Source organism: Aulonocara sp. 'chitande type north' Nkhata Bay, linkage group LG15, assembly GCF_057382095.1.
Source record: "Aulonocara sp. 'chitande type north' Nkhata Bay isolate Kocher_YH1m ecotype deep benthic linkage group LG15, A_spYH_male_GT1.1, whole genome shotgun sequence".
In the NCBI taxonomy this organism is placed as follows: domain Eukaryota; kingdom Metazoa; phylum Chordata; class Actinopteri; order Cichliformes; family Cichlidae; genus Aulonocara; species Aulonocara sp. 'chitande type north' Nkhata Bay.
In genome coordinates this window covers 25,808,303-25,822,601 of record NC_141358.1, presented here as the reverse complement: position 1 = coordinate 25,822,601, position 14,299 = coordinate 25,808,303, and the positions used below count along the sequence as shown (strand labels likewise).

The window sequence follows — 14,299 nt, the reverse complement described above, 5'->3', positions numbered from 1 at the left end:
AAATTAATTAATTTACTCTAAAAGCAGTGTTACATTTACACGTACATTGTATAGAATATACATTTAAACAAGCAGTATATTTAAACTAAAATACAGACATAAAATAAAATAAAATAAAATAAAATAAAATAAAATAAAATAAAATAAAATAAAATAAAGAATCACTGGTTCAACGCCACCGTTCGAAGCCCCAAAGTAGCCCATGAAAAGCAGTTTCAGAAGCCCCGTACACGCAGGGGGTGGGGTGGAGAAGCGGAGTTTGCGACGTTACGTAGCCGCCATTTTGTTTCACCGGGAGTAAAGAAGCCAGCCTGAGAGCCCCGGCGTGAAAATTTCCCCTCATTCGGACTACCTAAATTACGGCGGAGCTGCATCGTGCACCCAAATTCAGATTCGCATGGTACGTACGCTCTCGAGGCAACGAGAGGGGATGTTAAATTCGGCTATTAACCTGCAGCTTTCTGCACTCTAATGTTCGATGCATTGCACGACCGGGTGCTGTTAGCATAGCAGCTCGTTTTCATGGCTAGCCGGCATTTTGGAAAAATAACGGGCCTGTTTGCATATACTAATGGGAAAATAAATGTGCTCTACGTTATGAGTAATGGGCCAAACACACGGAATCACCACAAATTGCACGTGCTTGACCTTTGGATCTTGTTTAACTAATGCTAATCTCGTGCATTGTGCACTTCCATGCGTACCGCGCTCGGTGAGGCCTGTGATCTGTACGAGCCACAGATGTTAGCTCACAGACGCGTGGTGACTACATGGATGCCGCCTTTTCTGCTCACTGCTTAGCTGCTTGTTTGTGTGCTGTTTGGGCAAGTTTGTTTTTCCGCTGGCGTCTAACACGTGGTGTTAGTTTCGCAGCGTCTGCAGGACTTGCCTGTAAACCAAGTGGACGATGGCGCCAAACTGCACGCTTGATGTTGTTGTCCCACTTTAGTCCGGCGAGTGCGTTGCTGCTGGTGGTAAATGTTTGCTCACTTCTCTGCGCAGATGTCTGAAGACATGGCCACAGATCACGTTAACGGGAACGGGACGGAGGAGCCGATGGACACTACAGCCGAGGTGACCCACTCGGAACACTTCCAGGCTTTACTGGAGGCAGGTTTACCTCAGAATGTCGCTGAGAAGCTGGATGAACTTTATGTAGCAGGTAAGAGAACGCCCTACCTCCGTTTTCAGCTCACAGTGTGTGCACAGATAAATCCACCCTCCAGCACACAGTGTGAAAGTCAGTAGTATCTGAAATTTGTGAATGAAATGTAGTACAGTACCTGGAGAGGTGATGCAAACATTACAAACACAGGAGTGGTGTGCTGGTCTAGCCTGCTTGAGATGACATGGGGTAGCCCATGAACCAAAGTTGAGTTTGACTGAGTTAAAATATTTGTCATGAACTCTTTGAAATCCTCTGCCACTTTCTCCTTTGTTGTTCAGGTATGTTTATTAGTGTTTAATTACCACTAAAACCTTCCTGCTCCTGAAGGAATGTCAGCACAAGTTAATGAAATTTGTAATTCAGAGCAATATTAACTCTTTTTCGTGTCTTTACTGGTTATTTTGTTAACCAGTAATAAAATAAAACGATGACAGTGAATTAAACAACACCCTAAATGAACAACAGTGAACAGGGAGCTGATTCAAAGTAGTTAAACCAGTCGTATCAGCTGCTGACAGATGGCTGAGGGAGCATCAGATTGATCATTGTCACACTGAAGTATAGAAATCAGAGCAAATGAAATAACTCCTGTTACTACAAAGGCCTGGGTGAAGGTAGATGGAGGCCAGCTGGCAGGAACAAAAGAGCAGCTGTGTGTCCACGGCAGGTCAACAGGACTGTCTGAACCTCCAGCAGATGGTGACAAACACTGAAAGGAGACCTCAGGGCTTCTTCAGCCTCCTGAAACCTGGCAGTATGACAGGAAAACTTTTATGTCCATAATAATGAAACTGCTTCATACCTTCAGCTGTTTTACTTTGCTTCCTTTTGGATCACATTGATGATCCATCCTCAATCCTCTGTTGCACAACTGCACGAGTCCCACTGCCTCTGTGAACCTTCTCACCTGTGCTGAGTATTGATGAAGTTGATCGGGTTTCTAAAGTTGTATGGGGGTGTTTCTGGTGGGGTCATGTGCGTTTGCTAGTTATTTTGAAGTGTGTTTTGTGTCCGTCAGGCCTGGTAGCACACGGTGACCTCGATGAAAGAGCTATTGAGGCTTTGAAAGAATTCAACGAAGATGGAGCCCTGCAGGTGTTGGTGCAGTTCAAAGAGAGTGACCTGTCACACGTGCAGGTGAGTTTTAAATCATGCGAGACATGAAGGGAACGCTCGGCTGTTTATTTTTACCCCCTAACGGCAGCTAAATGTCCAGGTTTCTAATTTTCTGTTGTTTCTTATTCCCCAGAATAAAAGTGCCTTTCTCTGTGGGGTGATGAAGACTTACAGACAGAGAGAGAAACAAGGGACTAAAGTTTCAGACTCCATCAAAGGACCAGATGAGGCTAAAATCAAAGAACTCCTCGAGAGAACCAGCTACACACTCGATGTTACAACCGGCCAGAGGAAATACGGCGGACCCCCGCCAGAGTCCGTGTACTCGGGTTCTCAGCCCCCTGTCGGCACAGAGGTACTCCTCGTCAATTCATAGAAAATAGGGTCTTGTGTTATTTCCTGAGATGTTACATTTTCACATCATGTCATTGGAGAATTTGGTTGTTTTGAAATTAGGAAGCTGTAAACAAAAGGCAGGCACAGACAGAGGTGCTTTAAATGGTTAAACCCACGATCAGAGTGGCGTCAAGATTCACTTCATTAGCTTCTGTGAAGCAGGAATCACTGCTCTGCTGAACAGGCATAAACGTAGCTAAAGTAAACTTACTTATATTTAAGATTTTATAAACCACCACCAATGATTTTGACAATATTTGGTCTGAAATTTTATTCACAAAGGTTTTAAAACTGATACATCAACACTGAGTTTGATTTATAAAAAGTGTTGGGAAGAACATGAAGCAGAAGAAGAAGAGTTTCTTTTAACGAGGTGAAAATTATGCGAGGCTTCAGTTTCTTACTGCTGAGAAAAAAAGATGTATAAATTAAACTCTGAGGACCTAACGAGATGTACTTTGAGTTTTAGCTGCACTGGGGTATATATTTGGTGTATTCAGATATGCTGACTTCGCTGTGACAGGTCTCGCAATGTGATGTGGGCTTTGGATCCGTAGATGTTTATGTGAATTGTTTGCGTGTCATTGGCCTCACGTGGACGGGGGGAACGAATGCACTGCTCAGTTTATCCTGTCATACAGTCACCTAACGGTGCAGAACAAGGAGCATTTCTTTGCTGGATTAAGTGGAGATTAGTAAAGTTTGGGCTGTCAGTTCTTCTATAGCATGAACAGTTTCAGCATTCTCTGTAGTTCCTGTGGTCCGATACTAGCACCGGTTAACTCATCTTAACAGATGAGGCGTTTGTGCAGAAGGCCCCTGACGGTCCAGCTCAGTTATTCCTGCCTAGTTTTTCCCTTCAGCTGTTTTTACGTGGGGTTCTCCACACAGTGTGGTCACCTTTACCTCCTCACATGTTCTCCTCCTCAATATCAGTATCTCACACGAGGTTTTTCTTCGCTTTTCATGAGTTATGGTGCAGTAATATTTGTTTCGGCATTATCACAAGACTGAGCGTAGCCAGTTTTAAACTTCTTAAAGTGTGCAGCACAAGCTAACCCGACACTGTCTCAGTGTTTACCAATGTCAAAATGCAAGGATGCATAAGACTGCAAATATTTCTGTGCATATTTTATATCAATATAACTTTACTGAGCTTTTTAACATGCACGTGTTTAAAAAGGCGTAAAATGTGATTTTCCTGTTGGGCAGCGTTTATAGGAAAAAGCTGTACAGACATGAAGTGTTTTCAGTCCACTTCACTGAAGCAACTTTAAGAGTAACTCCTAATTAACATAAACTGCACTTTTGAAATGAAACCATTTTCAGCTGGTTAACTAATAAATATTCAATAAAACCAGTTGCTTGTGGGTGTTTATATTTAGAATATCCTTCTTTCTTTTTTGTCCTCTTGTAGATCTTTGTTGGGAAGATTCCCCGTGATCTGTACGAAGACGAGCTGGTTCCTCTGTTTGAGAAGGCCGGTCCGATCTGGGACCTTCGGCTAATGATGGATCCGCTGAGTAGCCTGAACAGGGGCTATGCCTTCATCACGTTCTGCAGTAAAGAGGGTGCCCAGGAGGCTGTAAAGCTGGTGAGTTTGTCAGGAGCACGCGGCTGAGCATGTCGCTTTTCTAGAAAGTGACGGCGTTCAGGAGACCTGTCACTTTGTAACGGAGGAAGCTGTAGCTCAGGAGGTGAAGGGGGTTATATTCTGATTGGAATGGGTGGTTCGATCCCTGCTCCAGTCTGCATGCCAAATATTCTTGGGCAAGATGCTAACCCCAGGTTGCTCATGAATCTGTGAATATTAGATATAAAGCACTTTCGCATGAAAACCATAGAGAAAAGTGCTGCATGAATGCGTGAATGAGGCGTGTTGTTCTGCTCTATGAGAATAGGTTACCTCAAAAACCTGTGTGCTGGAAAGGTTTTGAGTCTAATGAGAGTCCCATCGGCTTTATTTTTTGCAGTGCAATAATCATGAGATTCGCCCTGGCAAGCACATCGGGGTGTGCATATCTGTTGCCAACAACCGGCTATTTGTTGGTTCAATTCCCAAGAGTAAAACAAAGGAGCAGATTGTTGAAGAGTTTTCCAAAGTCACAGGTAATGCTTTCTGACAGTTTTGTTTTTCTAAGAATGCCCTGCTGTCCTCGTTATTCTGCTCAGAAACACCCAGACTCTTAATATTGAACCACAGGCAATGTTTTTGTTTTCTTTCTTCACCCAGAGGGCCTGAGTGATGTCATACTCTACCATCAGCCCGACGACAAAAAGAAGAACCGAGGCTTCTGCTTCTTAGAGTATGAAGACCACAAAACGGCCGCTCAGGCCCGTCGCCGGCTAATGAGCGGCAAGGTGAAAGTTTGGGGCAACCTCGTGACCGTGGAGTGGGCAGACCCCATCGAAGACCCCGACCCAGAAGTCATGGCCAAGGTGAGCATTGGGAGTCTGAAGTGTTCTTCAATCTTTAAGCCATAGGTGTCAAACTCTGGCCCGCGGGCCAAATTTGGCCCGCAGCATAATTACATTTGGCCCGCGAAGCCATACCAAATGACTATTAGAGCTGGCCTACTGGTATTATACAGTTAACATAAATATAGTTTAGTATTAAGCTTTGCTTGTTCCATATTCAGTTTTTCAGCAAAACTTGTTTGAGTCCATAAGAAAAGATTCATTCTTATATCTGGAGCAATAAATATATTTCAATAAATATTAATGTTAGCCCACGACTTTGTTCCAGATTTTAATTTTGGCCCGCTGTGTATTTGAGTTTGACACCCCTGCTTTAAGCCAACCACCCATGAACTTAATCCCACCTCTCACTTTAAGGTCTGAAAGGCTTTTGTCCAATTAGTGATTTAAAAGCTCCATTAAATAACCAGTAACTAAAAATAACCTAAAGCTGTGGGATTTAAAGATTAAAAGTTATTCCCCCCCCCCCTTTTTTTTTTTTTTTTTTTTAAATGCTGAACTCGTTTCTATTGAAACGACAGCAGAGCCAGAGTTAAAGCTGTTAATGAAGAAGGAAAATGTTAAGATCAGATCTCAATCTTTGGCTCCTTTTGATGATCGGATGTCAAATTCTTGCATTTGTAGCTGACTCTCCAAAGCAAACCATGTCTGTGTTGCTGATTCCAGTAGGAGGCCCTGCACTGGCAGCAAAACATCAGTGCTTATGCCCTTTGTGCTGTCTTTGTTTTTTGTTTTTAAACACGAGATAACAAGCTAGATGACACACATCAGCATTATAATGAACTGTTGTATTTTTAAATGTGACGGTGGGTTCATAAAAACTGAATCTTGCCCTTTTTTCCCCTCTTAATTCAGTGATGCAGAAAGTGCCGTTAAACAAGCAATACCACTGAAATCACAAATCTTTGCCATTTCTCTGTATAATTTTAAGGCAGGTTATATAAATAATAATAAAATATTAACATTTAACTACATTCGTGTTGTTGAACATAAATCTGTTTGTTCATATTGTGACCCTTTGTCTTCTTTAAATCAATCAAATTTTCCAAAATATGTGATTTTACTGCCTGCTGATAAATGTGCAGGAGGAGATGAGCTGATTAAATCTGAGCTTTACTTTGTTGCAGGTGAAGGTTTTATTTGTGAGAAATCTCGCTAATGGCGTCACGGAGGAACTCCTGGAGACGTCCTTCAGTGAGTTTGGAAAGCTGGAGCGAGTGAAGAAGCTCAAAGACTACGCCTTCATTCACTTTGAGGAGCGGGACGGTGCGGTGAAGGTATGTGTTACCCTGATGGTTGGCGCTGGATTAGAAACGAGGTGCAGAGACGTTAAGTCTTGTATTCTGTGTCCAGGCACTGGAGGAAATGAACGGGAAGGAGTTGGAGGGAGAGCCAATCGAGATAGTGTTCGCCAAGCCGCCCGATCAGAAAAGGAAGGAGCGCAAAGCCCAGAGGCAAGCGGCTAAAACGCAAATGTAAGAAATGTCTTCTCGAAGCATTCTGAGCAATCAAACCTTTGTTTTTGTCAGACCTGTCTTTCTAACCCGTGCCGTCTTACTCTCATCAGGTACGATGACTATTACTACTACCCTCCCCCTCCCCACATGCCCCCTCCCAGCAGAAATCGGGGTCGAGGAGGGAACAGAGGCGGCTACGCCTACCCTCCTGACTACTACGGTTACGAGGACTACTACGATTACTACGGCTATGACTATCACAACTACCGCGGTGGCTACGATGACCCCTACTATGGGTACGATGACTTCCAGGCCCCAAGCCGGGGGCGGGGCGGGAGCAGGGGCGCACGGGGCGGATCCTCCCCGGCCAGAGGACGTGGCGGCTCGGGGGCACCCAGAGGGAGAGCAAACTTCTCGCAGCGCGGCGGGCCAGGACCAGGTCGTGGCGGGCGCGGCGCAAGAGGAGGCGTGCAGCTGAGAGGGCGAGGAGGGGTACGTGGTGCACGGGGTGGCCGCGGTGGAAATGTAGGAGGAAAGCGCAAAGCTGATGGGTACAACCAGCCAGATTCCAAGCGTCGCCAGACCAATAATCAGAACTGGGGCTCTCAACCCATTGCTCAGCAACCGCTCCAAGGTGGTGATCATTCTGGTAACTATTCCGGTTACAAATCTGACAACCAGGAATTTTATCAGGATTCTTTTGGGCAGCAGTGGAAGTAAACCCCGTAGTGCTTTGATAACAAAACCCGTGTTTGTTTTTGTCTTTTTATTTAGAGACTTGATCTGATTGGCCCTCAATCCCATACGGTTGCCTGCATTTTTTTTTCTTTTTGTTTTCCTCAAAATTGGTGACATCTGGCAAGATCTCCTTTTTGTACATATTTTAATAATCCGCTTGGACTCGTCTTAGTCACACTCCCACCTGTTTCTGGCGAACTGGTTTTCTCTCTTCCTTTTGGGGTTTTTATTTTTTATTTTTTTAAAACGACGAAAAGAGAAAAAATACAATGGGCGTTTAAAAGATTTTCCATAACGGAATTTGAAAAAATTTTTAGATGCAAATGTGCTCGAGCTGTCTATTTGGCTATAGCTTTATGTCTGTTTTTAGAAATTCTGGTTACCATGTTTTAAGTAGCTAACGGCAACAAAGCATATGTCTCCTAAACATGTATTTAAATCCAATGAATACGATTTGTATTGTCAAAAAGTAATGCGTGTCTTGTTATTGAAAAGAAGAAAAAAAGGACCATCGTAGTCCTATGGTTTTTCTTTTTTTGGCTTTACATTTTGGCTTGTATTCTTTGCTGTTTGTCTGCTTTAATAAACATACACGCACTCGTGTACAAAACTTCAAATTGTGTTGCAAATTCATGTTTCGGCAAATTCTCTCTTCAAATTACCTTCAAATTTAAGGCTCCTTGTGGAAGAAAATGGACCAAAGGTTTGCCAAATGTTTGGCCACGTGCTACAGTGTCACCTTGCATGCCATCAAATTCAAATCACCTTCTGATAGTCGGCATCTCTCAAGTGCTCTGTATGTGTAGTGACATACTCCATCCTTATGAGTTTCTCTCATGTCCAAAGAACATTGTTTCACAAATTGGTGTCCGAAATTCACTCTCAGCAGCGTCAGGGTTAAGCCCCGCCCCCTACAAGTCTCTTAGTCCTTGTTATCAGCTTTGGTTGGGGGTTTTTTTGGGAGGGGGGGCATAAAAGCACAATTTGATTTGTTTCAAAGTGAAGCTTTTCCTTGTCCCAGAAGGATCTACTTAGCTGTTGAAGGCCTGGATACTAATCTTGCATGTTTTACTCTGGAGGTCTGATAATTGTGCTCTTGTGCATGACCTGCTTCTAGGTGTTTTGTTTTTATTTTACTCCCCTTTTGCTTTTACTGATAATGATGGCTGCTCTTACCCCCCCCCCCCCCCCCCCCCCCCCCCACCCCCCACCTACCCCCTTACCTTGCTCCCCCTCCTCCCTCCCTCTGTCTGTCTTGAGCCGCGTCTCACCTACTGCACCTCGGTTTTACGTTTAATAACCGGCCCGGCTGACTCTGCTCGCCGTCTTCTCTTTAAGGCATTGCCATGTGCATGTTAACGTCTGAGCTTGTGCGTGTGAGCTCCAGAAACTGTAAATGTGTGTAGATGTGATGCGATCCTGTTTTCAGTTCTCTAATTGCTTCCTTTTGTTACCTGACTAGCAGGAAAAAGGGGGCGAGGCTGGTCCTGATGTGTTGCTATGAGGACTGACGGCGACGCACGCTGCGGGCTTCGGTGGATGAAATGGTAAGGTCAGCTGACTCAATGGTCCAATGGTTGTCCAGCCTTTTATTTTATTTATTTTTTGATTTTTTTGATTTTCAATGTAAAGGAAGGTTTTTTTTTTCATTTTGTTTTTGATCATCTTCGAACTGCCATGTTTGAAGATGATCAGAAGAGTAAACCCCACCTCCTCCAACCCTAAGGCAGCCATGTGAGATGTACTGAGGTCACGGTGGACATCCTTCTGGAAAAGGCTTTGCACTTTTTTAAATTGAGGCTTGGAGTGGTGCAGTGGGACTTGTTGTTTCTGAGTTTTTGGACTGAGACGTGTGAGGTGCCGACACCTGGGTCTCGCAGGAAAACTGGTTCACGAGCTACCTCGGTTTCACGGAAACGCCTCAGATCATCTACTTAAGGAAACTGAGACAGGGCTCGAGCCTCTCCGGCCTTGCAGCAGAGCACTTGATTTAATTGAGGCTCTCGCTGAGACCTGGCACCGGCCGGTCCTGTGGGAGCGAGCCTGAACATGCCTTTTTTTGCTGTCTTTGTACATGAACTGAGTGACAATGAAGTTAACGGACAGATTGTTTTGTCTTTTATTTGTAAGGCTTGAAAACCACAGCCCTCCTCTTCTTCATGTCTTCCACAGCCTGACCCAACAGCTGTCTTAACTACAGATTTAGGATGTCATGTGACATCCTGCCATGTCTAAGAGGGTCTGGAAGAAAATGGGTTACATGTTTTGCATTGTATGTATGCCTCTGTAGACTATCATGCCATGTATGTATGTGCTTATGAGAAATTTACCTGTGGTGTTGACTCATGACTTCTCACTGGTGCGAGTGTAAAGGAGAAATTTACTGCTGGCTGCTCAGTATTTGGAAGGGTGGGAGTTTAAGGCTTGTTTTGATTGAGAAGATGACCAACCAAAGAGCCTAAAAGTAGTTTTAACACTTAGTTTTATACTCCTGCGATTTAAAACTGGTTAAAAAGAGTAAAAATATAGTCAGACATGTTAGAATGAGAGTAAAACATTTTAACATCTGTCTGTTCTTTCAGCGTTAAACGTTGAAGGGAAATGCAGACCTTGATCTGTGGTTTTATTTGAATCAAAAGGAGATAATTAATTTCTTCAGAAAACAAAATTTAAAACAAGTTTTTATGCTCAGTGTCAGATAAAAGCTTTTTCTTTGTTTATTTATTTTTTTAACCCTGACAGATAGGGCTGTGCGATATGACAAATCTCATATCCCGATAGAAGACATTTATCGTCCTGACAACGATATAAATCACAAACATGTCATATTTTCTGTAAATTCTGACTCTCGTCCAACTCGACTTGCATGAAGTTTTTCCAGCTAGGCGTCCTTTACCCTGATTCGAGTGTTTTAACCGATGCATGAAACTATACATTTTTAGACATAAGTTGTAACGGCCACCATTTTCTTTCGAAGTTTGAGTCTAAGGTTTATTTTTAGCACCTGACGGCTTTTTTTTTTTTTTTTTTTTCTTCTCATCCCTAAACTCTCTGCATACTCTTTGACATGATTCAGTTTATTTTGAAAAGTCTCAACAGGATCTTGAGCTTTATTGTGAAAGGTTTATGTGGAAAACAAACAAGCGGACAGCGGAGCCACGCCATGGTGTTACCGTCGTTGTTGCTAACGACAACACGTAAAAACAGACGCTTGTCTGTCAGTAGTGTGGTTATATTAAATATGAGAAAGAGAGAACTTTAAGAAATTAATATAGCCACTACAGTGACCATCAAAACGATGAAAAAATATTGCTGTAAACACTTTATTTTAGGACACTACGAAACAAACGATAGCGTAATAGGAAACAATAGACGTTTTTATATCATCTTATGATATATATCGTTATATCGAACAGCCGTAAAAGGCCACTGCAGTTTTGTCGTCAAGCCACTCGAACAAGGCTACTTACAGGGTCGGCCATCGTTTAAAAACATTTTAAAATGGGTTCTGCAGGAATACTCGTAACTTGTTTTCCGCTTGATGTTTCTGTTAAAATACTATATTTGGAAAATATTTAGTAAAAGGGGTGATGCCTCCCCCCCTTCATCTTTTTGTAGAAACACCAAATTTTAATTATGTTGCATCTGCTCTCGTGAGAGAAATGATCTCTGAGCATGAAAGTTGAAATGTATGCCGCTATGACATCGATAAACGCCAGTTTGACCATTTTGAATAATTTCAGAACTTTTAATAATGACAATATAATGAATGAATAATTAAATTATTTTGTTTAGAAACTTGTTTGGAGGTAAATGGTTTGGTCGCTAGGTTTTGGTGGTGTTACCCCCACCATGACGCTTTCATCTTTGTTCTACCTCGCAGAGAGATCAATCACTCTGATCGATTAGTAGAAAGAAAAGAATGATCTGTTACACGTCCCTTTAAAGTAGAGGAATTCTGGGAGATCGGCGGCTCCAGAGTCACTGCATTGTAGCCTTTGGAAGGACAATGTGAGGTTGGATTTCTCCTTTAAGCTCCTTTCAGTGCATTTTTGTGTCTCTGCCTTGTGTTGTGACCTTTGACCTTTGACATGAGCCCAGAGGCTTGGTCTCATGTTGAGCTTTGTCCCATCTCTGAGGGCCGTGCTGCTGCTGCTGCCGCCGCCGCCACCTCCTCTATGGGGAAAAATAGAGCCACATTAGTGTTTGTTTCCATGTTAGACCAGACTTGATTTTATGGGTCAACAATGTGTTTTTGTTTGTTTTTGCTAACGAGTGTGTTTGCAGTTTGCAGATGAATTGTTTTATACTGTACAGCGAGGTGACGTAAACCTATTTTTCTAATAAAGCCATGGACTTTGAACTCGGCTCTGTCTTCTTCTATTTTGAATTTTGCCAGTGCATAATCACATTTCAGAGAGCCTAGAAATATATTGGTGATGTTTAACATTTATTAAATGCCTTAGCTCAACCCAAGCTCAAAAGAAAGAGCAGGGGTAGGCAACCTTTCTGATGAGTGCCATCTAAAATTTCCTCAGAAGTCAGTGTGCCATATGATTGCATTAGCAATAAATTTACTTATGCTCTATATCAATAGTTACACACTATATAGAACAACTTTATACAATTATATTTGTGCGCAGATGTTGGCAGCTATCAGCGACTAGTTTTCAGCTATTTTGAAACAAAAAAGACTTTTTATCCATAACAGCAAATGAACTGTACAACAGAAAATGCAAATGCTATTTATGGTCTCCTCACAACAATGATAAGAAAAAACTGGGCCAATATGGCATGTTTGTTAATACAGAGATACACATGTTAATGTGATCTCTGGTCTCCCACTCAGAGACACAGGTCCCCGAGTGTCCAGCGTTCAGACGGCTACCTGAGGACTCGTGTGAGAGAAAATCTGCTCACACAGATATGTAGAGCCAAATACTGTCAATAAGGCATTTGCAATGTTCTGAAGACAGTTAAACTTATTTTTAGCCAATTACAACCTGAATCTGATAGTTGGGGTTGTTAGCTAAGATACCGTCATTAAGAAGCAGCACAACTGTTTCTATGCGAGCTAATTTGCGATGTGCACCGCTGGCCCGACCATTTATTTTTTTTAATGCACCTTCTCAGATTATTTCACTGCGTGTCGTGCCCAGAGTTGGACTGGGACAAAAAATCGGCCTGAGCATTTTGACGAGACAGACCCACCAGGTATTAAAGCCATAAAGCCTTTGAATGAAAACAAACACTGTTGTGACAGTGATGTACAGTCTTGTTGGTATATGTATGATTTCTATACATTTTATGTCAGATAAAAACTTTGGTTGTAAGATTCATCTAATAAAAGCTAGACATTTTAAATGCGAATAAGAAAGAAATGTACTTCTTTGTGCCCCCCTTTCCCTGTTAACACCCTAACTGGCCCCCTGGCAACACTTTGCTAGACCCGCCCCTGCACAGTTACCAGCTGTCGGCTACATAAAAAAGGATCCTGGTGTTATTTGTCTCTCAGAAACAGTTCATAACTTCCCTTCAACTCATTCATGTCACCTAAGGTAAACCTGTTTCTCCATCACCTGTTCAGCTCCGATGATTCAGTAAGGACATCTCCTGGTTTCATCCTCATGTTTCTTTCTCACCACATATACAAACCGATATCATGACCAGCAGCTTTTACAGCTGTGGCTCCAGCAAACATCAGCTGATACTAGAAATGAATATTAAATAAATTCTAACAACAGCTGATCAAGCTTAAACGTGCTGCTGTTGTTTAGCGCAACATCCACTGGTTTCCTCCTTCTGGTGCAAAGTGGGCGATAAATAAACAAGAGAGAAAAGCCGATCAGCTGATCATTGATCAGTTTCATGATTGAAGTAGTAACAGGAGAGGGAGGGGGAGAGAATGAGAGAAGAGGCAGCTGTGCAGCATAAAGACGCAGAAAAACCCCAGCTTTGTGTCTTTTTCCATTCTAGTTTAAGTATATTTTCTCTGAATGTGGGACGATTCTGTATTTTACTGGACGGTTGGCTGTCCTTACAAAACGCTTAAAACACACACAAACGTGATGACAGTATTTAGAACAAAGCATGGCTTATATATATTATCATAACTCTGGATTTACTGGCCTGTAGTTAAAATTTAAAAACTTTGAAGTCCGAATTTTCAATGTGGGCTGAAATAGAAACTCAGCGTGGCTGCAGCTTGTTGCTATGTCAGCTTACATCAGTCATGTGATTTGGAGGTGCAGCGTGTCCGTGGACCACAGAGGGTTAATAACACTCACCTTCCTTCCATTTCCAGAGTGTAACATCCACCCACCTGTGTAAAAAGCGAAATTCCCATGGTGTGGTTCTGAATGTGCTCTGGCACAATCATAAGCATCGCTTGCTACTGAAAACAAGAAAAAAGCCGGTGTTGTGCCAAAAACTGATTTTCGGTATTTGCCAAAAACTGATTGCTCGTATTTAAACTGCTATAAGTAACTTGTTGGGCTATACTATGTGAAACATATGTCAAATGCATCCCTTATGGATGACATAAAGTCATCTTGAGCCACAAACAACATTCGTGTAACAAGGTAGAAGGCGCAATCAGTTTTTGGCAGTGACTTTTATATAACCTTTATTTATGCAGTTAAAAAAATCTCATTAACATTAAAATGTCTTTTGTAAGAGTAAGTTGGCCAAGAGCACAGCAGAAATGGCAGCAAATATTACAATAGTTCTGTAAAAATATTTTAAGTGGTTATAATGTAAGTACAATAACACAGAGTTGTAAAGATACTTGAAAAATGGATAATTTTTTAATTCTCTATATAACCCCTTTGTAAACCCTGTTCACCGAAGTCTATTTACGAATATACGTAAAGATATCACACATAAAAAATACACAGAAACATTGGAAATCAGTTTTTGGCAGACAATCACTTTTTGGCACAACACC

The 14,299-nt window shown here is 42.2% G+C and overlaps 1 protein-coding gene across 7 annotated transcripts; it reads left to right on the top strand.

Annotated features, from left to right (window-relative positions):
* Positions 1-244: 244 nt before the first annotated feature.
* On the top strand, positions 245-11,716 carry LOC147313199 (heterogeneous nuclear ribonucleoprotein Q-like). 7 transcript variants are annotated; one of them, XR_015125165.1, is made up of 12 exons: positions 245-400; positions 1,003-1,162; positions 2,187-2,305; positions 2,418-2,639; positions 4,098-4,274; positions 4,654-4,789; positions 4,914-5,119; positions 6,286-6,435; positions 6,512-6,633; positions 6,726-7,264; positions 8,816-8,900; positions 9,041-11,716. XR_015125165.1 is itself a non-coding variant. In XM_086265224.1 (12 exons), exons 1-11 carry the CDS (start codon positions 398-400, stop codon positions 8,855-8,857), a joined length of 1,719 nt encoding a protein of 572 aa, XP_086121350.1. In that variant the 5' UTR covers positions 245-397; the 3' UTR covers positions 8,858-8,900; positions 9,041-11,716. The 7 variants fall into 7 exon arrangements, 6 of the variants coding, with proteins under 6 accessions (XP_086121350.1, XP_086121351.1, XP_086121349.1 ...); XM_086265224.1 differs by having other exon boundaries at positions 6,726-7,107; XM_086265225.1 differs by having other exon boundaries at positions 6,726-7,107; positions 8,819-11,716.
* The last annotated feature ends 2,583 nt before the right edge of the window (positions 11,717-14,299 follow it).

What these genes read in the sequence shown, in the direction of transcription:
- LOC147313199 (XM_086265219.1), top strand. An exon ending in AGCCCCCTGTCGGCACAGAG is followed by an intron (nt 2,640 to 4,097) that starts GTACTCCTCGTC and finishes GTCCTCTTGTAG; the next exon opens with ATCTTTGTTGGGAAGATTCC. An exon ending in ACCCAGAAGTCATGGCCAAG is followed by an intron (nt 5,120 to 6,285) that starts GTGAGCATTGGG and finishes ACTTTGTTGCAG; the next exon opens with GTGAAGGTTTTATTTGTGAG.